The sequence below is a fragment of the Embiotoca jacksoni genome, unplaced genomic scaffold (genome assembly GCF_022577435.1).
Source record: "Embiotoca jacksoni isolate LCO1_2020_lvr unplaced genomic scaffold, fEmbJac1.0.p SCAF_44, whole genome shotgun sequence".
NCBI lineage: Eukaryota > Metazoa > Chordata > Actinopteri > Embiotocidae > Embiotoca > Embiotoca jacksoni.
The window spans coordinates 2,137,107-2,162,724 of NW_027185397.1; the positions used below are offsets into that span (position 1 = coordinate 2,137,107).

At 39.4% G+C, this 25,618-nt stretch overlaps 3 protein-coding genes across 3 annotated transcripts in view; all 3 read right to left on the minus strand.

Moving 5' to 3' along the window:
• Window positions 1–715: 715 nt before the first annotated feature.
• Window positions 716–12,003, minus strand: nudt12 (nudix (nucleoside diphosphate linked moiety X)-type motif 12). The gene is made up of 8 exons (XM_069169356.1): window positions 11,922–12,003; window positions 9,306–9,516; window positions 7,737–8,040; window positions 6,589–6,862; window positions 6,313–6,480; window positions 2,429–2,542; window positions 1,898–2,097; window positions 716–1,576 (listed from the first exon to the last, which is right to left on the minus strand). The coding sequence occupies exons 1-8, from the start codon at window positions 11,971–11,973 to the stop codon at window positions 1,466–1,468; spliced, it is 1,434 nt and encodes a 477-aa protein (XP_069025457.1). The 5' UTR covers window positions 11,974–12,003; the 3' UTR covers window positions 716–1,465.
• LOC138210292 (trichohyalin-like) lies at window positions 2,527–6,191 on the minus strand. Its single transcript, XM_069169357.1, has one exon. It carries the CDS (start codon window positions 4,555–4,557, stop codon window positions 3,343–3,345), a length of 1,215 nt encoding a protein of 404 aa, XP_069025458.1. The 5' UTR covers window positions 4,558–6,191; the 3' UTR covers window positions 2,527–3,342.
• A 1,081-nt stretch (window positions 12,004–13,084) lies between the features above and the next one.
• The window catches only part of LOC138210250 (solute carrier family 12 member 2-like), a 28,480-nt gene continuing 15,946 nt past the window's right edge, over window positions 13,085–25,618 (minus strand). The window contains exons 13-26 of the mRNA XM_069169302.1: window positions 25,492–25,593; window positions 24,648–24,803; window positions 22,995–23,094; window positions 22,230–22,341; window positions 22,009–22,149; window positions 21,713–21,819; window positions 19,744–19,823; window positions 19,535–19,669; window positions 19,200–19,313; window positions 17,514–17,625; window positions 17,267–17,353; window positions 15,346–15,481; window positions 15,169–15,236; window positions 13,085–13,835 (exon numbers count right to left, since the gene is read on the minus strand). Coding sequence (XP_069025403.1) covers window positions 13,700–13,835; window positions 15,169–15,236; window positions 15,346–15,481; window positions 17,267–17,353; window positions 17,514–17,625; window positions 19,200–19,313; window positions 19,535–19,669; window positions 19,744–19,823; window positions 21,713–21,819; window positions 22,009–22,149; window positions 22,230–22,341; window positions 22,995–23,094; window positions 24,648–24,803; window positions 25,492–25,593 — 1,586 coding nt within the window. The 3' untranslated portion in view covers window positions 13,085–13,699. The remainder of the gene's footprint in view (window positions 13,836–15,168; window positions 15,237–15,345; window positions 15,482–17,266; window positions 17,354–17,513; window positions 17,626–19,199; window positions 19,314–19,534; window positions 19,670–19,743; window positions 19,824–21,712; window positions 21,820–22,008; window positions 22,150–22,229; window positions 22,342–22,994; window positions 23,095–24,647; window positions 24,804–25,491; window positions 25,594–25,618) is intronic.

Below are 25,618 nucleotides of genomic sequence, written 5' to 3' on the forward strand. Positions count from 1 at the left end.
CTTCTCTTCTGTCTCTATGCTGTCCTTTTCTCTCTCTGCTCTCCTCTCAAACCAACCGGTCGAGGCAGATGGCCGCCCACCTCTGAGCCTGGTTCTGTTAACAGATGTTCTGCCCACCTCTGAGTCTGGTTCTGTTAACAGATGTTCTGCCCACCTCTGAGCCTAGTTCTGTTAACAGATGTTCTGCCCACCTCTGAGTCTGGTTCTGTTAACAGATGTTCTGCCCACCTCTGAGCCTGGTTCTGTCAGAGGTTTCTTCCTGTTAAAGGGAGTTTTTCTTCCCTCTGTTGGAGGTTTTTCTCCCTTAAAGATGAGTTTTTTTTGTGGGAATTGTTGAATTGTTGGGTTTCTCTGTATAATATTCTGCTGTAAGGACTTTGATGTGTTAAGTGCCATTAAATAACCTGTGTTGTGATTTGGCGCTATATAAATAAAATTGAATTGAATTGAATTGAATTGAATTGTATATATAGATGTATGTAGTTATCAAGATAGCTGATACTGGAATTGACAAAGAAAGTTGATCCCTGACACTCCCCCACTCGACCCAAAACATCAGATGAGAATGTTGTGGGTGCTTGAGCTTAAAATTCATGTCAAGATTTGTTTTATCGTAATATTTTTAATATCCCAGTGAACCGTTTTTTACATCATTGTAAATCAAATTCTGCCACAAACATCCATGTCAAACGTAATGCAGACTTAAAGGCAGGTGTGAAATTTTACATACTCAAACCTTTATTAAAAGTTTTTTTGAATTAAGTATTAGTTTTGACATGTTTTTAAATCATTCTTCAATGTTAAAATATATCTTTTGTTACACTCTCTATGTGTCTGTACATGTTTGGGAATCATTGAACAGTAAAAACAAACCATATCTGATGGAGAACAATCCCTCTGGTCAATGTATTTATGGTAATTCTCTATGTGGGAAAGTATTCTTTATTCTGTGTATTGACAACAATCTCTCCTTTCCCATCCGAATGCGTCCCTTTCCCATCCGGATATGTCTGTTTCCTATCCTAAAGAGACACTTCCCTATCTGTATGTGCTGATCTACTTATTGTGCACAAATTCAGAATGTTCCAGACAGTCTCTACCCGTCTGGAGGTGTTTTGTTCACATGAAGATAAGCAGGAGGGCAGTTCTTATGCAAGGAGGGGAGACGAGGTATTAAAAACGCATAGAGATGAGAGATCGTTGTTCACTACTCAGTGGAGCTTCTTGAAGTGATGCTTGTGAACCCAAATGCATTTGTTCCAATAAACTGTTGCTTTTATTGTACCTGAGACCCCGGCTTTGTGTCACAATAATTTACCTGACAATATCAAAGCACAATGTGAACAATGTGAAGATCCAGGGATTCTCTCGACTGGCAGCTGGCTCGCTGTTCTAAAGGAAACCAATCTGAGCATGTGGATGTCTGAATCAACTGGGTGGGACGTTGTGAGCTAAAGGTTTTTGGTTAGAGGTTGGAGTGCATGCTGATCCAGTGTCGGATCAGCTGGTGGGCGATGGTCTGTCTGGGAGGAATGACGAAGGCCGGAAGAGCTCCTCTGACCAAGGACTCAATCACCTGAACATGAAATACAAAAATTTGATATCTGTCTTTAAAGAGTAAAAACCATTGGTTGTATATACTGTAAATATAAATTTTACTTAACTGCAAGTTATTATGAAAATGAAGCTATTATAATTGATTACAACATCCACTGAAGAAGGGGATGAGATATTACTGAAAGCCGTGGAAAATGTTCAGTAAGTGAAGCTTGTGCTAAGAATTTCCAAGGGGTCAACTATAAACACATCATGAGTAGAAGTAGTATCAATACTATTATTATTGTCCTATTTGGATTATTTTTGGTATTTTGTGCTAATAGTAGAATTCGTTACGTACCTGTTGCCGCGGGAACCACCGGGCTTCCTCGATCTCGTTCTCGTCCACCCGGATGTCGGTGGACATGGCGACGGCGATGCAGCCGATCATGAGGTTGGAGGGCATCGGCCACGGTTGGCAGGAGATGTACTGGACTGGTCCGACCTTGACGCCGCTCTCCTCCTCCACCTCCCTCCTCACTGCGTCCTCGATCGTCTCGCCTGCAGGGACAACAGTGGAGGAGGAGGAGGGAACTCACTTTGGAGGGGATGATAAACCTGTGCACACTTTCACGTTCTATCTAGTAAAAACTAGTCTCAATCATTGATTTGAATAATTTGGTGAAGACTTGGTTTAAAGTTAAGGTTCGGGTAACGTTTGGCTTTAAGCACCCAGCAGTTACAGTTAAAGTTTGGATGAGCTTCAGGAAATTCATGCGAGTCAGTGTAATGTCTGTGTTTATATATGTGTGTGTGTGTGTGTGTGTGTGTGTGTGTGTGTGTGTGTGTGTGTGTGTGTGTGTGTGTGTGTGCGCGAGTGTGTGAGAGTTACCGGGCTCAACAAATCCAGCTAAACAGGAGAACAACCCAACTGGGAAGATCTTCTTCCTTCCAAGTAAACACTGGTTTCCATCAGGGTGGATCACCAGCATGATGACGACCGGGTCTGAAAAGACAGAGGCAGCATTTACACATGAAATACCATTATTAGGGCCCCAGCACCGAATGGTGTGAAAACCCTATTATAATGCAAAGAGTGCAAAGAATTATTCTCTTTCCTTATCCTTCTTAAAATAAATTGTCTTTTTGGCAACTTTATTGTAATAAAAAAATTCGGTACACACGTCTCTCCCGGCGACAAATTACGTATTTTAGTGGTTTTGCGCGTGGTCATGGCCAAATGGCTCGCTAGACTGCAGCCCCGGCGGCTACATTTACCTACATGCACGGTGGACATGTAGATCATACCTACATCTAAAAAAAAGTATCTTGGCACGATGACCTTAACTTAACATGACGTCCGCCATTTTGAATTTTGTCGCCATTTTTGGCGATTCGCACATTTAAACATTTTTTAATTTGTCTATCCACTCTTAAAAGTTGTTAAACGAATTCGTTTTTGTCAATCGGTGTGAAAAGAAATCATTAGAGGTTTTAATAAGCAGGTAAGCAGCAATTAAATTGTAAAGTTACATTTTTATTTGACTATTTCCTAAATTATTATAAGCGGTTACTTTAGAGAGGGGAGGAATTTTTTTGTGTGTATGGGAGGGTTAGGGGTGAGGGGTCAGGGTTAGGCGTAATGGTTAGGGTAGGGTAGGGTTAGGGGTCACGGGTCAGGGTTAGGGGTAATGGTGAGGGTGGGGTAGGGTTAGGGGTCAGGGGTGAGGGGTCAGGGTTAGGCGTAATGGTTAGGGTAGGGTAGGGTTAGGGGTCACGGGTCAGGGTTAGGGGTAATGGTGAGGGTTAGGGTGTCTTGTTTGCAGGAGTTGAATCTGCGGCTTTGCTTCTCTTGAATGCATCCTGTTCAGCCTTCAGCCTCTGGATCTCCTCCTGGTGCTCTGATAACGTTTCGGAGTGAGACCTCCTTTCTGTCTCAAGAAGGTGCTGAAAGGTGTTGCTCTGTTTTTTGGATTCTTCTAGCTGTTGGCCTAGTTTGGTCCTCTGTGTCAGCTCATTGGAACTCGTGGCTTTCTCTTTGCGTAACAGGTAGCAGTGCTGCTCCATTCTGAACTTCAATCCATCCTGTTCAGCCTTCAGCCACTGGATCTCCTCCTGGTACTCTGATACAACTACAGAGTGACGCCTCCTTTCTTTCTCCAGTTGCTGCTGAACGGTGTCACTCTTTGTTCTTTCAGCTTCATATCTCTGGTTGCCACGTTGTGAAACTCTGATGTTTTCAACCTTCTTCCTCATTCCATTTTGCTTCTTCACCAGCAGCTTCACCTGTCTCCCCTCATCAGCCAGCTGCTTCTGGCTTTCTTGTAGTTCTCTGCCAAGTTTGATCCTCAGTGTCTGCTGCTCTAAATACTTGGCTCTCGTGTTGCGATACAGATCGCGCTGCTCCTTTGCCGAGGTCTTTTCTTTGTGGAGCTCGACGGACAAATATTCAATCTGGTTCCCGAGTTCTTTGTTTTCCTTCGTTTCTGACATCAGGTTGTTGGAGAGCTCTGTGAGGCTCTTCTCCTGAGAGACATGGTGTTCCTCGGCCCTTTGCAGCTCAGCCTTCAGCTCCTCCACCTGTCTCCTCTCATGAGCCAGCTGCTTCTTGGTTTCTTCAAGTTCTTTGCCAAGTTTGATCCTCAATTTCTGCTCGTTGAAAAACTTTGCTCTCTCTTTGCGAAACAGATGTCTCTGCTCCTTTATCCAGGTCTTTTCTTTGTGGAGCTCGACGTTCAAATATTCAATCTGGTCCCAGAGTTCTTTGTTTTCCTTCGTTTCTGACTTCAGGTTGTTGGAGAGCTCTGTGAGGTTCTTCTCCTGAGAGACGTCGTGCTCCTCGGCCCTTTGCAGCTCAGCCTTCAGCTCCTCCACCTGTTGGAGTAGAGCTTCCTTTTCTCTCAGTAGGGCTTCTTTCTCTTGGTGTTTCCTTTCCTTTTTTGTTCCTGAGAACTTGTTAAAAATCTGATGCCCGGCGCAGTTGTTGGTGCCTTGGACTGATTGACTTGCTCTCGAACTCATCTTGTATTACTGACTCTCTTTCTGAAAAATGTTTTCACAAACTGAAGTGTCAGTATCAGGAAGACAGAGAGTGTGAACTGGGAAGATCAATGCAAAGAATGGAAGGTTCCAAATGCCACGCCGCCTTTGGGTGTGGCTGTTGCCTAGCAACCTGCTGTCAACTTGCCAAGCCCTGCCCCAAAATGCAAATTCTGTTTCTTTGAAGACTATGATGTCACACACAACACAACAACAACAAAGAAATTCCCCTCTCTAAACTGACCACTCAGAATAATCAAAATAATTTAGGGATATAACAAGTAATCAACTGAAAATAGCAAAAACCCAGTTGAATTTCTCCTTATCTGCCCATCTGCTGCTAGAGTAAATGTAAAATATGTAAATATAAATTTTCTTCCTGGCCAAACTCTTGCAGAGAAAATGTGGTTTTGCAGCAGGGGTTGCCCATGTTAATTAAAAACAAAAAAAACATCTCCATTGTCAGTAAAAATGGTTGTATGACCAGTTTTCACATTAACCGATAATAATAATCCAAATAATTCAAGAAAATATTCAAATAAAAACTCAACTTTACAGAACTCCTGCTTATCTCATCTCTCATCTGCTGCTACCATGAATGTAAATATTTAACTCTTAACCATTGGGGCCCGAGCACCGAATGGTGCCAAAGCGTCTCTTCTGACAAAAAATTACATATTTTAGTGGTTTCGCAAGTGGGCGTGGCCAAATAGCTCGCTAGCACCCCCTAGCCCCCAGCCCCGGCGGCTACATTTACCTACATGCACGATATTCAGTGGATATTTTTATCATACCCAATGTTAAAATAACTCTCTTAGCACCATGACCTCAACTTAACAGGAAGTCCACCATTTTGAATTTAGTTGCCATTTTTGCCGATTCGCACGTTGTATTTTAACAAACTCTTCCTACAGATTTTGTCAGACCGACTTGAAATGTTGTCCGTGCACTCTTAATACCTTTGGGATTAAAAGTTGTTAAAATAATTCATTTACTTCGAATGGTGTCCTGTGGCAGCTATTTTGAGGATCTCGCCATGAAACTACGAGTTGCTGTAATTTTGTTCTACATATTCCAATCTTCCTCAAACTTTACATGTTGGATAAAAGTCCCACCCTGAAGACACCTATATAGTGATATTTGGTCATAGTCATAGTGCCCCCTGCTGGCAACAGGAAATTCGTTTTTATACTTTCACATTGCTTGTTCGAGCTGGTTGATCACATCCACATCAAATCGGGTCAGAATAGTGTTAAGACGTTAATGATGATATATTGAGAAGTTTTGTGTGTTTTTGTCGAAGGGCGTCGCCATGGCAATGCAATAAAGTTTGATGTTTCGCTGTGACACAGGAAGTAGATGTTTAAAGTCAAAGGATCCTTGAAACCTCATGAAAAGTAGCACTTACATCTGGTGTGGTGAGACGATACATCTGATATGTGTTTTGCGCATGGGCGTGGCCAAATGGCTCGCTAGCGCCACCTAAACTGCAGCCCCGGCACCTACTTTCAACTACATGCAGGAAATTCAGTGGACATGTGTCTCACACGGATATGTACAAAAAAGTCTCTTGGCACCATGACCTCAACTTAACAGGAAATCCAGCATTTTGAATTTAGTCGCCATTTTTGGCGATTTGCACGTGTTGTATTTTATGTTGTATGGTCTTATTTATGTGTACTTTCACAAGAGATGTTGTTTTTAACATGTAAGTGACGTAGGTTTTCTGATTTGTACCGACTCGTGGATAGCAAGTGTTGTGGACCCCCTGCAGACTCCTGCATTCAGAGTTCAGGCAGCTCCTCTTGTAGCCTCCCTCCTCCAGACTGGTGCTGCTGCCACACGTAGGACAGAAGCTGTAGCGGCTGTGCCAGGCCAAAACCGATCGAGCCTGAGCCACGACTCCTTGGGGACAAAGGGAAAGGAATAGAATCACTACATTCTGATACAAAAGATACAAGACAGTCACACAACGAAAGAATAGCAAGAAGACAAATTCTGGATCCTCCTCACCGGCCTCTTCCTCGTTAAGTTTCAGCAGTTCTCTGTTCGGCGTCTTTGGGAAGGAGCAGTTCTTTTCTCTGCAGCGTTTAAGAAGGTCACCGGCATCTTCATTCGTGCTGATGGCAAACCAAGCAGGAGGTTCACAGACACTCTCTTCAGTCTGAGAGGAGTAAGAGGAGGGATTTCTCCTCTTCTCCACTCCAATGAAGATGAGCACAGTTGAAAGTTCCTCGAGAAGGTCCTTAACTGCTTTATATCTGAACCGACAGAGTTTGAGCTCATCCTATCAAAGTTAGAAAACACAATTGTTAGATAACTGGAGAGGACAGAAACTACCAAAAGAACAAATAAAGACAAAAATAAATGACTCGAATAAATAAATTCCATTTAATGCATCAAAAATAACAGGCATCGATTAATTGATTAAATGTGACAGAAGTTAATATTTGTTTTAGTCAGCTTCTGTTTTTATTGACCTAATAATCAATAACTCCCTAAATAATTTACTTTCCTGTACATTTTTTCCTTTTTATTGATTAAAGATAGGGTCTACTATTCTGGAGAAAGACAGTTGATATTTGTTATTTAGCCCTCCCTCCAGTACTCCTTCAGAAGTTTTGCTCCCTCAAATGTATGGGCGCGAATTGCCAAGAACACGAACAACTGGGTTAATATAAATAAAATAATACATAAATAAATAACGATTAAAATGAAGAGATGAATAAATAAAATGAAAATGAAATAAATACTGGAATTAATACAATTAAGGCAACATTTACAATAATGCCAAATTATGTTACATTTATCAATAAATGAATGTGTCTATATTTTCATAAAAAAATTTGGTCACTTTATTGGCACATTAATTTATCTAGTCACTTATTTTTTTTATTTTGGCAGTTTTGGTCCTCCACAGATAGCAACTTGTATCTGTGAGGTGAAAAAAGTCATATTACTGAAAACGTGTCTGCATACAAGTATTTTCCAGGAAATTGCAAAAATGTATGCAAGTTCAACCGTTATCTTGTTGTGATGTCACAAAAATGTCATTGTGAGTGTTTTTTTTTTTTTTTTTTTTTTTTTAGATTTATGCTGCAAATCATTCTGAAATCTGGGTGAATTAAAACTCTCAGTAATGTTTGCCTTCAGCCCCGTACCCCTGCACTGCCGTCCTCCTGGGAGGAGCTGACCATGGGGCTGAGGTTGGAGAACAGGAGGTAGACTGTATCAGGGTCACTCCTCTTGGCCTCCAACCAGACCTTGTCGGTCCGCTTCCCACTCAGCCGGTCCAGCGTCTCTCTGCTGAAGTAGTTTTCCTGGGGGCTGAGGCCGGAGCCGGGCAGCACTCGCTGGCAGCCCTCGTCTGTTCGGCCCAGCAGATTGGAGATGTGTCCGTGACCCCAGAACTTGGCAATATCGTAGGCGGTTTGTGACGAACTGTTCACCGAGAACTTGTCACAGCTTAACGTTTAGAAACAGAAAAAAAAGAAAGAGGTTAGAGATGTGAGGAGTCCATCTATTACAGGATGTAGGCTTTGTTTCAGCAGTGGGGGAATACAATGAAGTCTGGGGTCTTCTTCACTGTTTCTCTACACTTTTAAGTGTTTTTAGATGTTCATCATTTAAAGTGCACTGATATGTTTTATCCAATGGAACAAATGACTATATGCAGATCTAAAGAGCCTCTTTCAGCTCTGAGTTGTAGCCTAATTTTAGCCTCTTAAGATTGTACAGTAGTTTTAATATATTTTTCTCATAAAGCTCTGTTCTTGTAGTTTAGGCTGCTTTCAGCCTCTAGTTTTGTTTCCTGTCTGAGTTTTAGTGTTAATTAGTTCAAAATGTGTACCTCTTCTCAAAGTTAAATTGATGTTGTTTTTGTTTCAAGATTTAGCCCCCTTTTGCTGCCAACCTTAGCCGTCTTTACATCTGCATCTATTATTTATTTTTTCTGTCGTGTGGACCCAAACACACGTCACGGGATGATAATGTTTTGTGTCTTTGTGTCAGCTAGATGAGTAATCAGGAAACTGTTTCATAACATGATCCCAAGAACTAATGCTGTGTTCCAAATGAAAATACTTCCCTTAGTACGCGAACAAATAGTGTTCTTCCATGTTAGGACTCTTACTTGTGTAGTACTTGAATTTGGACAGAGTAGTGTTGTTTCAAATCGCACACTGCTGTTCTGCACTGACAGGAAAAGACCTCATGTGAACACATCAGACGCCAAAATATCTGCAGCTTTAATTATTTTACCCAGAAATCAACGTGTTTTTGTGCCTTCTGTTTAACACACTGATTATTCTGTCCAGCAGCAGTGAAAAAGAAACAGCTGCAGCTTCCTCAGACGCCTTCATTTGAAAATCCTTTACATTGGTGGCCCCGCCCCCTTCCTCTACATAGCCAAGATGGCGACCGTTTAGGGTGGAAAGGTCCAACATTTCCCAGGTCTTTTCTGGACTGTTTTGACTGCATCATCCTGGTACGTGTAGTACACTGCATGTTTCTGTACTTGACAGTGTGAAACACACTTATGTACTTAAAATAGTCAGTGTAAGCACACAAGTACAACATTTGGAACACAGCATAAGATATGTGAGGCTGCTTGTTTTGAAAGTTCCTCTGCCCCCTAGTGGCTAATACATTATTATTACCGCTTTAAAGTAATACTCAAACCACTATCTATCTCTCGAGTGTTTATAATAAATCAAATCAAATGTGTGTACCCATGTGACAGCAGCTTCTCCACCACACTGTAGTGTCCATTGCGAGCTGCAAGCATCAGCGCCGTCCAGCCGCTGTGTGCCGTCTGGTTGATGAGCGAGGGGACGTTGGTCAGCAGTGTGGACACCTGGGTCAGATCTCCTCTCGCTGCAGCGTCCAGAAACTTCTCCACCATCTCCTCCATCGCACTCAGCTGGAAGCTCGTCATCCTGCCTGGACACGGAGAATCAACCTTGTGTTAAAGAGCTTATATGAGCTGTTGTCATGTCGAAGGGGATATTTCAAACCGTGGAAACAGCTTGATGACAGCGTTTGTCAACAGCTGAAATAGTGAGCTAAAACTATTGTACATATAGTGAAAAAGTTAGCTAAAAGTACATTATCAACAGTGACAATAGAGCTTTAAGTAATTTATAAACAGTTGGAATAGTTAACTAAAAGAAACAACAAAGAGTTTTGGGCATTCCAAAGGTCTCGTTGCAGCTTTATTCAAAACTGCTTTGCTGTTGTTTGAACTTCAATCCTTTAAACCGCTTCTTGATTCCAAATTTTATACAAAGGAGCGATCCTAGTTAGATCCTGTTATTGATTTTGATGCTTTTATTTGTCTTGTAAAAGCACTTTGTAATTTTGTTTGGAAAAGTTAATAATGCTAATTATTATCAAATAGTTTCTAAAGTTTGTTCTACAAAAGGATTTGATGCTCAAACTCAACAACAATGGTATTAAAAATGACATTTAAAGATGCCCTGTTACTTTCTCCTGAAAGAACAAACATACAAATTCTGTCCCTGTAAGCAAAGGCAGTCTGGAAAAATGTGACTTTGTATGAGTTTGTAAAAAGAATGAAATGAGGTGTGCACTGGCATCGACAAGGTGCACTCAAAAAGTGAAGAGACCGCTCGTGTTGCACGGCACAAATTGTTGGAATTGTCAGCTAGAAGAGCTGAAATGTGACTTATAAATAATTCACTTTCTAGGCTAACAGTAATGGTTCGGATTGAAAAAGGTTCAAGAAATAGATACATGGTCAAAACGCTAAAAGTTATGGATGTAACGGCTGAAATATAAATAAAAGATAAATGTTAAAAAAAAAATCCTAAAAGTAACAGAACAGTTGTCGGTGGTACTGGAAGATGAAGCCTCGAGGCTCAAGGTAAGACTCCCAGAAGTGCTTCAGTTTTTCAGATACCACCCTATTAGTAAAAAGAAGTGCAAAATAAAGCCAGGTCTAGAGCGAGATGATCCACCTGAACTAATATCATTTTATGATCCCAAATTTGGTGTGATAGTGGGAAGGGATTCCCTCCAAATGTCTGTAAAAACACAATAAGAATATTTGGATGCATTGAGGACGTACAGCACTACAAACGACAAAGTGCAATAAGAGGAAATATTAAGGTCTGATGAATGAATAAGCAGCTTTTTTTCTGGGCACCCTCTCTCCAACAAAGCTAGATGTGGGCACTGTATATTGAACTGTATACTAAAACTGGATATGTTTTCAGTATGGGAACATCAGACCTCCAAACGGATCACAGGACCACCTGAACTTCCCAACACTGCAGTCTCAGTAGTAGTAGACAGAAGTAGATCTGGTGTGGCAGCATGTCTGCAACGTGAGAATGAACAACATCCCAGTATGGTCTGCAGTGCCTGTGCTGAAACCAGACAGACCTTTCTCACTCCAAAATAGTATCTAAACATTCTCAGACAGTTAAATAATCAGCAAACTTTGCATTTTGGATTGAACTCCCAGAAAGGTGTCGTTCTGTCGCAACAGATTCTGTGTTGTGAGTGTGAAAGCACACTTTCAACTCCACCTGAACGTCATGCGTCAAGTCAGCTGCCGGAAGGACAAACTATGAAAATCACATACCAGCGTTTGTAGCAGAAATAATCCTGCAGCTCACCAAACAAATCAAAGACTGGAGATAAAGTCACAAAGCTGAAAACATAATTTGCGTATCAGAAGTTTTTTCTTCATTCTTTGATCATCACATCCCCAAGATTTATCTGCTTCTCTGTATATTAAACTGTATATAAAGTAGATAAAAATTATCTTAACCTCCAGCAGTTTATTATAATTTATGAATATTTAATTAGGTATCACTTTTCATTTGAGGGCTTTTGCTTTTAAGGGCGTAATTTCACATTGGCTGATTTGTACTTTTACTTAAAAAAAAAAAAAAAAAAGTATCTCCTGTTCCAGTTATCAATTTAAAAACGTAGTTAAGTGCACTGTGCCTTTATTTTCTTCCCCCTCTCTCATTGGTGCAAACGCATGTCAATCAATGTTAGGCTACGCCTATCAAAATCCAGAGCTACAGAATGAGTTGAATGTTATATGAAACGCCCTGAAAACCTGATGTGTTTTGACACATCCCATATTAATGATTAAAGTGAACTCGAACAGCTTTTGGCTGCAGTCAGTAGCGGAGATCTGTTCACCGTGTGGCATTTTAAAGTCCTGGTGAGCAGCTCTCTGCTGGCTGCTGCACAAACTGTCTTCAAATGACAACACGAATCGAAACCATTTAACCGATTACTCGTGACTTGAACGCGATCAAAGAACACTCAGGGTTACAGTTACAGGTGGAATATTATGAAAGTGTCACCTTGTCTTCCGCTCGCTGCTGTTTCCTCTCGCTCGCCTCTCTGGTGTTGCATAAAGAGGGACGAGCTGCATTCAAGAGCAAAACCGACGCCGACTACAACAGCGCTGCCTACAGCATTGCTTGGAGACTTTCTTTATTTCTCTCTTTCTCTTAGATAGATAGATAGATAGATAGATAGATAGATAGATAGATAGATAGACAGACAGACAGACAGACAGACAGACAGACAGACAGACAGACAGACAGAGAGAGAGAGAGAGAGAGAGAGAGAGAGAGAGAGAGAGAGAGAAAGAGAGAGAGATGGATGGATGGATGGATGGATGGATGGATGGATATACATACTGTATTGATCCCGCAAGTAGAAATTATTTTGTTACAGCAGCATGGAAGATAAGGCAAAAGCAATAAAAAGTACAGAATAAAAATAGAGGTAGTAAAGGTGTAAATATAAAAAATGTAAAAGATGTAAAAATGCACAATATATAAAAATAAATAGAATAAAACATAAATTAAAAACAGTGCAAGTGTTAATGATAACATAGGATGGATTTGTCTGTCTTTCTTTCTTTCTTTCTTTCTTTCTTTTTTCTTTCTTTCTTTCTTTCTTTCTTTCTTTCTTTCTTTCTTTCTTTCTTTCTTTCTTTCTTTCTTTCTTTCTCTTTCTTTCGACAACGTTACCAGGCAGGGATAGGTAATTCAAGCACAAAAATTGTACGCAAAGATCTATATTTGAACCACGGACATTACAGTGCATCTGTTTTATTTATCCCGATAAATAAATAAATATATCCTGCAAATCAAGTTCTTCAAATGTTGATAGTAGGCAAACCATGAGTTAGTATTCTCCATCTTTAAATATGGCAAAATCTAAAATATAAGAAAATAATTCTTAAAACATTCCCTTTCCTAAGCTTCTTCCTCATCTTGGACGGTTTCTCTTCTGACTTTGTATGCACAACTTTTGTCTTACAGATGAACAAAGACTTTGGATGTAGATTTGTTCCCTTTTAAAAGTCACAGCTGAATGAGTGAAGACCAAGTGACTGATGGAACATAATCAGGTGAGGAAAAAAGTAATTGCATCATATTAATAAAGTAATTACTTTGAAAACAATTATTCATTTATTTACAAACTGATTTCAAACAAAACTTTCTTTTCATAATTTTATTTGGGGTTCCAGAGGAGCTGAAATGATCCTTACATGATTCTAAAAAGCAGACCAGAAACAAATGTGACACAAACATGTGGTTAAATTACAACTTTAATAAAATAATGTACAAAATAAAGTTAGAGATACAAGGTCTTGCTACTAAAAAAAAAAATTAAAAAAATCACAGGAAACCTGAATACTAGCACAGATTCTGAAAAAAAAGCCCTTCATCATTATAAATAAACCTTATAATATAATACATACTGTTGTTACTCTCATTCACATAAAACATGCAGAAGCCACAGAAAGAATATACAGCTTGAAATTGTTAAAGATAAATAAACAGTCCTCTAAATGTTGACTGAGTTGATTAATTTGTTAAGAATCAGAAATGTACTCATATTAAGCTGAATAAAAACAACACTAGACTTAAACCCCTTTTTTTCCTTCACAGCAATAAAGTTTCCCCAAACTTAAAGCACAATAATATTTCTGTTCTTGTGCAGATGAAGACTTTGAAATCCTGTCGTAAATATACACGAAGACCAACACACAGTGTGTGTGTACATGGGCAGTGTTCATGTGTGTGTGTGTGTGTGTGTGTGTGTGTGTGTGTGTGTGTGTGTGTTAGGAGTAAAAGGTGAGGACACTCTGGTGGTTTCCTCGGACCAGCAGCAGCGGTGGGAGGTCTTTGGACAGAGTTTCCAGCCAGCACATGTAGAGGGCGCTCGACACTGTGCCCTTCCTGGCCAAAGGCATACTCCTGCACACGCAGAGAGAAAACACCTTCAGGTTCCACAACTGGATGTGCATGTTAACAGTGGAAATTATTACAGAAAATACAGACAAATTTGGGGCTAAATGAAAAATAAAAGTAAAAATCCTTCACTTTTATTAACCTGACTTTGACTCAAAAAACTTCAAAGCAGTCAAACTCATTTTTTTTTTTTTTTTTTTTTTTTTTTTTTTTTTTCTGGTAATATACAGTATATCTAAGCAGTATAATCAAGAGTAATAGTCGTCAATTATTTGCCTTTGAACATTTGCCATACTCAAGTTTGTATCTGTGGTGCAAACAAACACAAAACAATTGAGCATTGATTTTCTTTGCAGTCAGTGTGGTACTACATTGTCCTTTTATTTTCGTTCCTACATTACGAATACGATAGATTGTTGTTCATTGGAGAAAACTATCATCATGTACAAATGAGATAATGTACAACAGGCTATCGGGACAGGAATTTGAATGCTTCAGAACTTGCCTGAGAACCGTAAGGTTTCCATTAAGTTTCTGTTCACAGCAACCCAGTATCACGGCGAAGCGTGAGATAGACAAGCAGGTCCAACTCAGGAAAGCGTGAGATTGCAACATTTTGGGCTGTTGAGGCATGGAAGTTACACATTTTGAAAGCGTCAAACTAATACGCACTTAAATGTCATGGGACCTGAGATCACAACAGATGTTTTGAGACCAAGTACAAAGGACATTTTTTGGGATCCAGGAGATGACAACATTTTTCTTAAGCTGCTTTTTGTTTCCAAACCCTAATCATGTTCTTTTTCCTACTGTATCCACCCAACCATGTTTTTTATTTTTTCCAAACCGCAACCATGTTCTTTTTTTCTAACCCCAAGCAAGTGTTTGTGCTATAGGTTTCATTTTTGTCCACGACAGGAAAACGTCTAACTTTCACGCCTAGACAGCACAAAGCGTAGCTATCTCACGTTTTGCTGTAGCGTGTCTATTTCACACTTTGCCGTGATGCCGGGTTGTTCACAGAGGTGACGAGTTAAAAAACACATTTTGATAATCACATTCCTATTCATTACAGAAACTCAGCTCGCACCATCACCACTGGCCTCTGAAGCATCGCACTGATTGATAACCACCTTAACCTTTCTCAAAAAGTATTTTTCCTCCTTTGTGAATACAGTGTAAACACCTGGTCCAAAGTTTCTGGGCAACCAGGTTTGTTCTTATTTTAAGTTACATAATATTTTGTCAGTGAACCTAAGCGTATGATGATAAGCAATTTAACAATGGTCACCATAGCGACATGAAAGACTTGGCTATATGAGATACATGTTCTACTTACATCACGATGAGTTTGGCACTGTTGGAGTGTTCCTTCAGCAGCTCGCTCAGCCGGATCTGACGATTGGTCTGAAAGTCGCACATAGCATGTTAGCGGTTGTTTAAAGCATTGGTGATTAACTCGAACAGAGCACTGCCTTTGGTCAGAGTGAACGTGTCCTGCGGCGTGTGGACGGACCTTGGCCCTGTAGAGCTCCAGCTCGTTGTCGGTGATTCTCCAGGGCTCCTGGGCCTTCAGCCTCTCGGCGGCCTCCTGCTCCATGTCGTCTTCCTTCAGCCTGTACGGCTCGATCAGCTCCTTAAAACTCAGCTTACTGTAAAGCAGCACCAAGATGTGGTTATTCATGTGGAGCTTCTACGAAGCACGTTTTCTTTCCGTATTTTCAAAGCACCGATATGTTCTCTTTCACAAATTCTTAGTGGTGGCCTAAACAGACATGACCTTTTGAAAAACAATATTTGTTTTCCTGAGAATTAATAGGAATGAAAAGGTTACACTTTTTTGTGGAAACAAATAATTATCTGAATAATTCAAATTACGCTATCATCAATTGAAAAGCCCTAATTTCATTGTTATGATGACCATAATAATATGTTTTATTTATAGACTGCTTTTGAGATACTAAAGAACCCTAAAAAAAACAAGTTATATAAATCAAATTTTCTTATTTACTTGTGCAGGAAGAAATTAATAGCTTTAAAACAATTTTTTACACAATTTTTCCCCCTACTCTTTTTTGGGTAAACATACTTTTCACTACAATTTTATTCAAGTAAAATAGTCTAAATCTTTCAATTTAGCCTAAAACAATGCATTCATACATACGTACTTTAAGGAGCATTTCCTAAAATAACAACTGCCTCACATTCATCGCTGAAGCCCTGAAATATGAAGGATTCAGTTTGTGAAAGTCATATAAGGCCATAAACTTACTCATGATTTGTTGACCTTGTGCGAATACTTCTTTTGCAATTAGAGCTGTCGCATCACATCTGTCATCATGCAAACACATAAAATGAATTTCCATTGCTATGCTGATGATTGACAACTGTATATCCCAGAAAACACCTGGTACTTAAGATGAAATTAAGTGCTGGATGTAAACTAATTTCCTACAATTGAATGACTACGAATCACAAATAAGTATAATTGCAGGGCCCCAACATGGCAGCGTTAACAATGTATCATCTTGTTGGGGTTTATCTGTTTGTATGCATTTCTTTTCTATATTTTCAAATGTTCCTTTTGTATGTGTTTTTATGTCAAACACTGAATGTAATTCTCTTGCTGCCAAGCACTTTGAGCTGCATTTCTTGTATGAAAGGTTCTATACAAATAAAGTTTATTATTATTATTATTATTATTATTAGAAAGGTCTTAATAATAACCCAAGGTGTTATTTTCGTCTCAGAGTTGTCCTACAGCTGTGCAATCCTGCTTTGTGCAACCAGGATTAGCTCATCCAATTCATCTGCAGATCTAGAAAAGTCTATCCTTGCTTTTGTGTCCTGCTTAGAGAAATTATTGCAGCGCTTGCAGGCAAAACATCTAATTTCTATGGCTGATACAGAACGCGGGTACTGCCAGGCGTTCTGAGAGGAGCGACTGCATCACTCGAATCCTTGTGGCTCTTCACCGGAGTTATACAATGTTGACTACTTGTGTTTTAAAGCCTTAAATAGTCCGGCTTAAACTCCCCTGGTAGGACCCCAATAATGGTAACTATAGGTGACGGAGCCTTTTATATTATGGATTTTACATGGATTGTTTAATTATTCCCTGAATCTGACCTGAATAGACCTAAAGAGACTTAACCAAAGACAGACTATAAGGACCGGCAGCAGCAAGATGCGCTATCAAATAAATCAATCAATTGACAAGCAGCTGCACTGGAAAAGTGAAGAATATTCATTTTTTTCCCTCATTGATTTAACTCGATTAGACCTAGTACAAACCCCCAGGTTTGATCTCGGTGGAGAGGGAAGTGTTTTCAAACTGGATTTTCAAAGGGGCTCCATAAATAAAGTTGTTATTATCATCAAATCAATTCACAGAACATTAATCACGATAAATGAGCTTATGCCATCAGAGGTCGTACTTGTGTTTCTTGGGTTTGGTGTTGATGTCTCCGAGGACGTGGATGTCAGAGTAGTCGATTCTGAACCTGCTGAGCAGCGTGGCCATCCTGACGGGACACCAGACAATAAGACCCAATTAAATATATGTATCTATATGAATGTAAAAAGGACTTATTTTTCACCTTCGCTTCCTTAAGTGAGTGTAAATACTGTAAGGTCATAGCTTGTATTGTTGAGAAGAAGTGGATAAACAGCTGTTTTTCTCACGCTCTTCGGTCGTGGTCGATGCGATTGATTTTCCCGCCGATGAAGATGCGGATCCTGCAGTCGCCCCACTTGCTCCTGTTAAGCAGCAGGTAGGGAATCAGCAACGTCAGACCTGCGACACAAACACATACTGAGGTTACGGAACATATTTGGTTTTAATCCGCAACCCATTTCTCTTCTGTAGCAGCTGATGCTGGTCACCAACATCGATTGAGTCCATTTCCAAGAGTTAAAAAATGTGCAAACATTTACTCTCAGACAGAGACAGACAGGTTCAGTAACACAACAGAGTGAAAATAAAACACATTTCCTGCTCTTTTATTCTAACACAAATAATAATTTTGCCATAAAACTCACTTTAAGCATTTCATATCCCATATTTGCCCGGTTACACAGTATTTTTTAAGGCATTTATGTGTTTCTTATCCATCCCATAGTGTCATCACGGAGGCATTTGATGGGCCCCAAATACCTTCTCTTATATTTTATACTCTCTAAGTCATGTCTATCATAAAACAGTCCTACATTCAGCTGAACTACAGGACACAGTGAATCTAACTAGTAACTACTGAAGCAGTGAACTTTGGGAAAAGGGATTTCAAGTTTTTTAGCCTGGATGGCAAAATATAACTCGAAACTCAATTAACCCTCCAAAAATCATTGCCCTGAATCCAGACAATATATATAAAAAAAAAGAAATTCACTGCAAGTTTGATTACTTACAGTCCATAGTTTATAGGAATGAAGTGTTTCTGTTTGTCCCAGTTTGGGACGTTAATGATTAATCACCTGGTTTAAGTACCTGGTAGGATGGTACAGGTCTGTTAACTGTGGCAGTTGGGTTATGAACACTGCAGCATAAAGTTGTGAAAACTATTGGGTGTTGGGGGGAAGGTATGCTGACGTCTGCTGTGGGGAGATTGAGGTGATCTAGGTTGTATATCTATTCAACAATATTACAGGTTATTTACAGTTTGAAGATTAAACCTTTTTTGGGTCTGACTTTATTTCCTCCAATGAAGCCTTGAAGTTTTGGATTTGTTTTCTGTGTTTAATACTTTGAATTTGATTTTCCAATTGTTAGATAATGAAAAAACAGAGTGCCACAATTTCAAATACTTTTGTGTTATTCAATTTACAGTAAAATTCAAGTAACCTGCAGTTTAGTTTATCTGGTATTTAAATTCCTAATCTAGCTCGTACTGAATTTGCTGCAAACATAAATTTCAGTGGTTAATTATTTTTTTTTTTTGCCGATGGAAAAACGTCCACAGAGGCCTGTTGAAGAAATGGTTTCAAATCGACATTCCTGTACCAGCATAACTTAAGCAAGAGTTTAACTGGGGTAAATCAAGAACAAAACTTAGCTTTAGTTTTAGCTACTTTAGAAGCCTTGAGACTCTGTATTTAGGTATCTTTCAATGGCAGAGAGTGAATTGCAGCATACATTTGATATGTATATACACTGATCAGTCACAACATTAAAACCACTAACAGGTGAAACATTAAATATAACACAACGCTCAACAGCTTAACAATAAATCTGTGTTGTTATTTTATTTAAATGGTCATTTTGGGGGACTGTTATTTGTGGAGCTCTTGAGCTGTGAGAGGTTACACTTCCAATTTATGTCAACCCAATTCATTTGAATATGAGGGACATGGGAGGGATGTACATAAACTGACCTCCATCATCAAACAGCCACCACACATCAATGGTTCCTTTCCCCTGTTTCTTCTTGAACTGCTGGCTGCTCTCCAGCAGACGCTGGTCAGTCAGACTCAGAGGACACTTGGTCTCTGTGGCAGACGATATCAGACAATGCACCACAATATGATGAGAGGTCAGGTTAAAGAAACAAATCCTCCTGTTTTGTATTCCCAGGGACGGAGAGGAGATACACATCATACTTTACTGAATTAGACGAGCAGTTTATGATCATTTATGGTCAATAATCAACACAGAATGTGTCAATTAAGAAAAATCTGCAATTTGAGTGGTTCTTTCCATCTTCCTTTACCTCTGATGATGAGTGGGCTGCTCTGGGTGCTGGCGGTTTTCGAAGGACAGGAGTCAGAGTCTGAGTCCTTACTGACCAGAATCAGAACATCCTTACTGCCGACTGGTGGCTTCTCGTGGGACGACAGCAGCTCATCTGCAGTGACAGAGACAGATATAGATCACACAGAAGCAGACCAGCCGATGGTGTACTGGGAGAGGCAGACGTACCTTGTCCCTGGATGTGAGAGATATCCAGTCCATCCTGCAGCCGGAGGATCACCACACCAAACTGCAGGTCGAAGGCATCGCTGGAATATGAAACACATAAATGCAAAACTTCATGAGAGAAAATCTGAACTATAAATGATAGAATAGGTATAGATAACTATGAATGTAAACTTTACATTCCATTTTAATCTTTGGTTGTCTAGTTCTTTTCTTTAAAACTATGTCAAATCAAATTATGAACTTGATATGAAGACAGAATTTTTGCTACAAAGTTGCACCAAAGGATAAAATTATTTCAAATGCTTTAATAATGATTTTTTTTTTGGGAGGATTTCAAAGTCAGTTTTTTATTACTACTAAAATAATCTGATTATTTTAATATCTATTTTAATTAAAAAAATGCTAAACTGAAAGTTTAAATTCATTTGTCAACCATCTAAACTAAAGAACTGTACTTCTTTATCCTTGAATCTGCTGAAATCTAGCAAATAAGTCCAAATCAAAACCTCCCACTGGACAGTGTTACGTGCGGGGGATGAGCTGGGTGGGGCGGCCCATTGTGTGGTTGGCCCAGCAACTTTTTTCCCCTTAGTTGTCCTCATTTTGTACTTTGATTTCCTAATTTTAAGGAAAATAAAGCTGTGGGTTGGCACCCTTAAATTTGTTTGTTTTGGCGTCCTTTATATGTTTCGGGCTCCAGCAGAGGCCTTCATTTGTCAATTTATTTATCTAATCAGGAGGCCATAACAGACGGTATATGTACAGTAGGGTCCAAAACTTTGAAGCACGTTTAAGATTTTTCACATCTTTTATATAAACGTGAAAAAAATACTTGTTTTAGGATTTAGAAACATTTTGAAACACAAGGTCATGAAAACACACACACACGAAAAGTGAAAAAGAAAGATTTCAGATTCTGCACTATTTCTGTCAGCAATTAAACTGAAACATATCAGTGCCATTGACTGTGTTCATTTCTTTGTAAAGGCTTCCTTAACTTTAATCCGACCATTGAACCAATGTAAAATGACATGCATTATAATTTACTGATCAGAGGATTATTCAAATCAACCAATTTGCAGCCATTGTTCAGCCGTTATAGATATGACAGTGCTTCATGTTTCTACTGCTGACTAAATAGCATTGTGATAGAGGGATATATTGCATCAGAATTTATTTTTTTCACGTGAGATTATTAATTCCTAACGAAAAAGGGGCATTGTCAGCATCATCTCATATCGACTGAAGGTTTCTAAGGTGCATCAGGATGAACACCTCAAGCTTTGTTCACTGAAAGATGGAAAAGCAACAAAACTGCTCAAGGATGTTTTACCCTAATTAACACTTCCACACATCAGATCAGTGTATCCTTATTAACAGGCTATACTGTATATCGCAGGCTCTTAAGGTTGTTATAGTTAAACCTCCACTTAAAAAGCCTACACTTGATTCAGGCGCGTCAGCAAATTAGACTGATATCACACTTGCTCTGTATTTCTAAAAGCCTTGAGAAAGCTGTTGCGTTAATTTGGACACCATTTCCACAGGAGGGGATTGTTGGAAGATTTTCAATCAGGCTTCAGAGTTCATCAGTGTGCAGAAACATTGCTGGCTGAAGTCACCAATAATCTCCTTATTGCCTCCAACAATGGACTCGTCTCTACAGACTACTTGCCCTGCTCGATCTCAGTGCTGCATTTGGAAAGAAACCGCTCCAGGTGGTTTAAATCATATTTGTTAGGCATATTTAAATTTGAAGGGGAGTTTCTCTTTCCGACTGCCAGACACCAGGTTTTCCTTCCAGCTGTTGACTCGTGTTGAATTTGAATTGTTGCGTTTCCCTCTATAATTTAGTGAGCTTCTTTTGTACGGACCTAATGCCCTGAGATGACGTTTTCTTGTTATTTGTTTTTGCACGATATAAATATTATATTATATTATACAAAATGTAAGTTGAGTCAGTCCTTACTGTAGAGTGTTGATGTAAATCTCCACATCTCTCATGTTTCCATCACTCCAGTTGTTCTTGAAACCCATGACCAGTGTGTTGGGCTTCAGACGCCCCAAACCAACAGCCTGAAGGAAAAGTTGTATTTTTATCTTCCTTGTAATCATTGATGTGAAGTTATTTTCTACTTTGATGATGGCAGTATTGGAGACAATAAATACAATGACAGAGGATTAATCCCCACATCAGCTGGTAAAAATGTGTAAAATGAAAGTGAAGAAGCACCGCTGGTGTAATCTGTGTCCAGGTGTTCTTACCTGCAGCAGCAGCTGGGCTCCTTGTCTCAGGTTGTCAGCGAAAACAGGAGCATAAAAGGACTTGATGCGTTTTTTATTGAGCCAACGCTGACAGCGGGCGTGATCCTGAGACAGCTCCTTCATGTTCGGCCGACGGGACACCTGCGGCGGGAGAGAGACACGCAGGTGATGGTCGTGGAAGACAAAGGAGAAAACAACAACAGGCAGTAGTCTGTACGCACCGTCCTGACGTGACCGCAGACCATCAGGCTGACGTTCTTGGTGAAGGAATGAACCAGCTGAAGCAGAGCAGGACGGGAGTTTGGATAACCAGCCAGCACCAAACACTGCGGCCTGTAAACGTACATTTCACACACTTAGAAGATTAAATTCAAGCAGTTTAAAACAATACTACTTAAAAAAACAAAAGAAAAAAAAACAAAACTTGAATGTGATTTCTTTCAGGTTAAATGGAATTCAAGAAATTCTTGTCAAGACATTTTGGCCCAATAAAAAAAAACAAAAAAACGAATCAACTTGATACATTTCATTCTGTTAGTAAGTACTTTTCTACAGGATGTTTTTATGTAAAGTACCATGAAACAGTACCAGTAGATACGGATTTAAAGGATTTTTCTGGTTTATTGCAACCTGGCACATTTCCCATCTGTTCACTGCAGCTCTATGAGTCCTGCTAAACTTGCAAATTCAAGGACACAAAACAGTATACTATAATATTTAAAGCAAAAACTGCCAGCTGTCTGCAGCTTTCCAAAAATACTGAATGTTTGTGTTTAAATGTCACTAAAAGGAAAACCAGAAATAAACAGGAACAGTTATTTTTTGCTGACAGCATTAAGGTTCTCCATTCGGGCATCTGACTGATCACCCTGCATATTCCTTCTCAAATAGACCAGAACTATCCTTGAAAGCATTTGGTTGGTTTAAGACCCCAAACAGATATTTCTGCCCTTGCGATCAAAGCCCGAATCAAACCTCGTACTGACCTGAAGTTTTTGATGTGGTCCTCGACTCCAGTGAGGTTCAGACAATGAGTCAGAGCCTGGTTGTAAATCAGAGCCTGAGTGGACGAACCCCAGTTCACATCTACAGGAAACGGCAGGATGGAGCAGAGCATGTGAGTGGATTGGGGAGATGATGGTGCGAAGTGTCAATAAAGTGAAATAAAAAGAGGCAGTAGTGTAGGACAGTAGACTGTTTGAGCAGCGTTGAGATTGGGAGGCTCCGAGGTCAGGATTACGAGATCACAAGATAATCAAACAGGTGCTCGGTTTTTGAGGCACTTAAAAGAGTATTTCATCAAAACCTTACAAAGGATCCGAAGGTGGCACTATTGGGTCTAACATCGGTGTGCATTGATGGAAGAGCTTCAAAAATATATTGATAATATTGATAACAGCAGCAACTAAATGCATCACAGCTAAGTGGTTAAAACCTAAAACCCCCAACATATAATATTTGGACTGAGAGGGTACAACAAATAACATATTCATTAAGACTCCAAAAAGAAATATTTTCTAAAAGAGGGAGCCCTGCCACTATTATACCAACACAATAAAGTGGTCTGAATTATACCTGTATCACTATCTTCCCCACTTAATGCACCTCACTGTGGATTTATACATTCATGACATGAAGCACACACACACAACTTCCCTCCCTTTCATTTTCTTCTTTTTTTGTTTTTTTGGGTTGTTTTGTTAGGTTTTGTTGTTGTTGTTGTTGTTGTTCTTATTTGTAGTCCTTTTCTAAATTGCATCTTTGTTCTATGCCAAGTACCAATATTTAAGCTGGAGAGAATTTTTTTTTTCAGTTTTCTTTAATTCTATTTCATAGCAAATATACACATATATACAGCTGAATTTAAAACTAAGTTAAAAAACAACAACAATTCTGACAAAATCCAATGATTGTTGTATCTGGGATGTTGGTTGAACTGCTCACAACTCACTGACATGTGCAACCTGCAGTGATGAAAGAAGTATTTAGTTCCTTTGCTGAAGTAAAAGTATCAATTTCACAGTGTAGAAGTACTCTTATGAACAAAAGAAATGAATTCATAGTTGAACTATTATTATTAAAATAAAATCAAAAGAACTGAATATTAGCACACTACATATTATGCACAAAAACAACATATTACTATAGCATATTTATATTTGGACAATAATTATTGAAGCATCGCTGTAGGAACAGCCCTGATGTTACAGCTGGTAAATGTGGGACTAATGTTCCCCGCTCCTTCCTGCTTTATCAATAATTATATATCACTGTTCATTACTGATGACATAACATTTTGGATGTTACTGTCATGCACGCTGCACCATGGGAAATGTGTATCCTTCAAAAGAAAAGCACAGCATCAGAGATTCTGTACATTTTAAAATAAGTTTGACTTTTATTTTTTCATATATCCACCAACCCAAAATTGCCCATCACCCACTTTTGGGTTGCGAACCACCAGTTGAGAACCACTGCATTATAGGGGAACTGTAGGACATTTTGTTATTCTCTGCTATACTGGAGATTTTTGCCACTTGACGAGAGGCAACAGTTTCATTTTAGCAGTTTTATTATTTTATTTTATTATTTGTTCAGAAAATATTTAAAAAAATAAAATAACCCCATCGTGTTCTCACCAGGTTTCTTGTAACTGACGTAGATGTAAAGAGCGAGAACGATGAGCAGAGTAACAAGAGCCGCCCACCAGTTGATGACAAACATCACCACGCAGCACAGGATCGCCCCCGCAAGAGACACCCACATGTTGTAGTATTTGAAGCTGGGGCGCCACCCTGTGGTGAGAAACAGGAGTGGATTTACATTACAGCAGACCAACAGAATGATTGTCATGACATTTTCTGGAGTGGACAAATTCTATGAGTTTCAGTTATGCGAATACTTTGAAATACTCAGAGCCATCATTGAGGCAGAAATGATCTCAGCGTTTGAATTCAGGTGTGTCGTATGAAACGCTATCTGAATCCAAGTTTTGTAGACTGTCACAATGTCATTGCAGCTCCAAAGTATATAGAAATGTAGAAAACACCACACTGACATGTTAACATGGTTAAATATTTGATTTTCAATGGATGGAGTCTTTAGCAAGATAACCCAACCAAAATATTAATTGCATGTACAATATACACAAAGTTCTAACATCCAGGACTTCAAACACGGCTGGCACACTTCTGAAATTGAGTCAAGCCAAAAATTCAAGACTGTTTAGTGATCAGCAGCAATGACAGCTCTGCAACTACTTGCTACTAGTTACATGTATGTGAGTATTCAGTTGTATGCAAAAGTTTGGCCTCCCGTTGGCAAATAGCATATTCTGTTGGTTTGCTGAAAATAAGTAAACGTAACCATGAAGCACAGACAATAAAAAGTTTGACTTTCTTCCAGTGTTCTTGCACTGTTACGCTTAAAACAAATAGGAAAAACTGGAACAAATTGGAGTTCATTTCCAGTGTCAGAGTTTACCTGGCGAGCCGGCCAGGGAGGCGTGGAAAACAGAGAAGTTGATGAGAGCGTATGAGGCCAGGAAGAAGTTGGAGATGATGGGAGCGATGATGTTCAACTCCGCTGACAAAAGAGAGGTTTAATATTT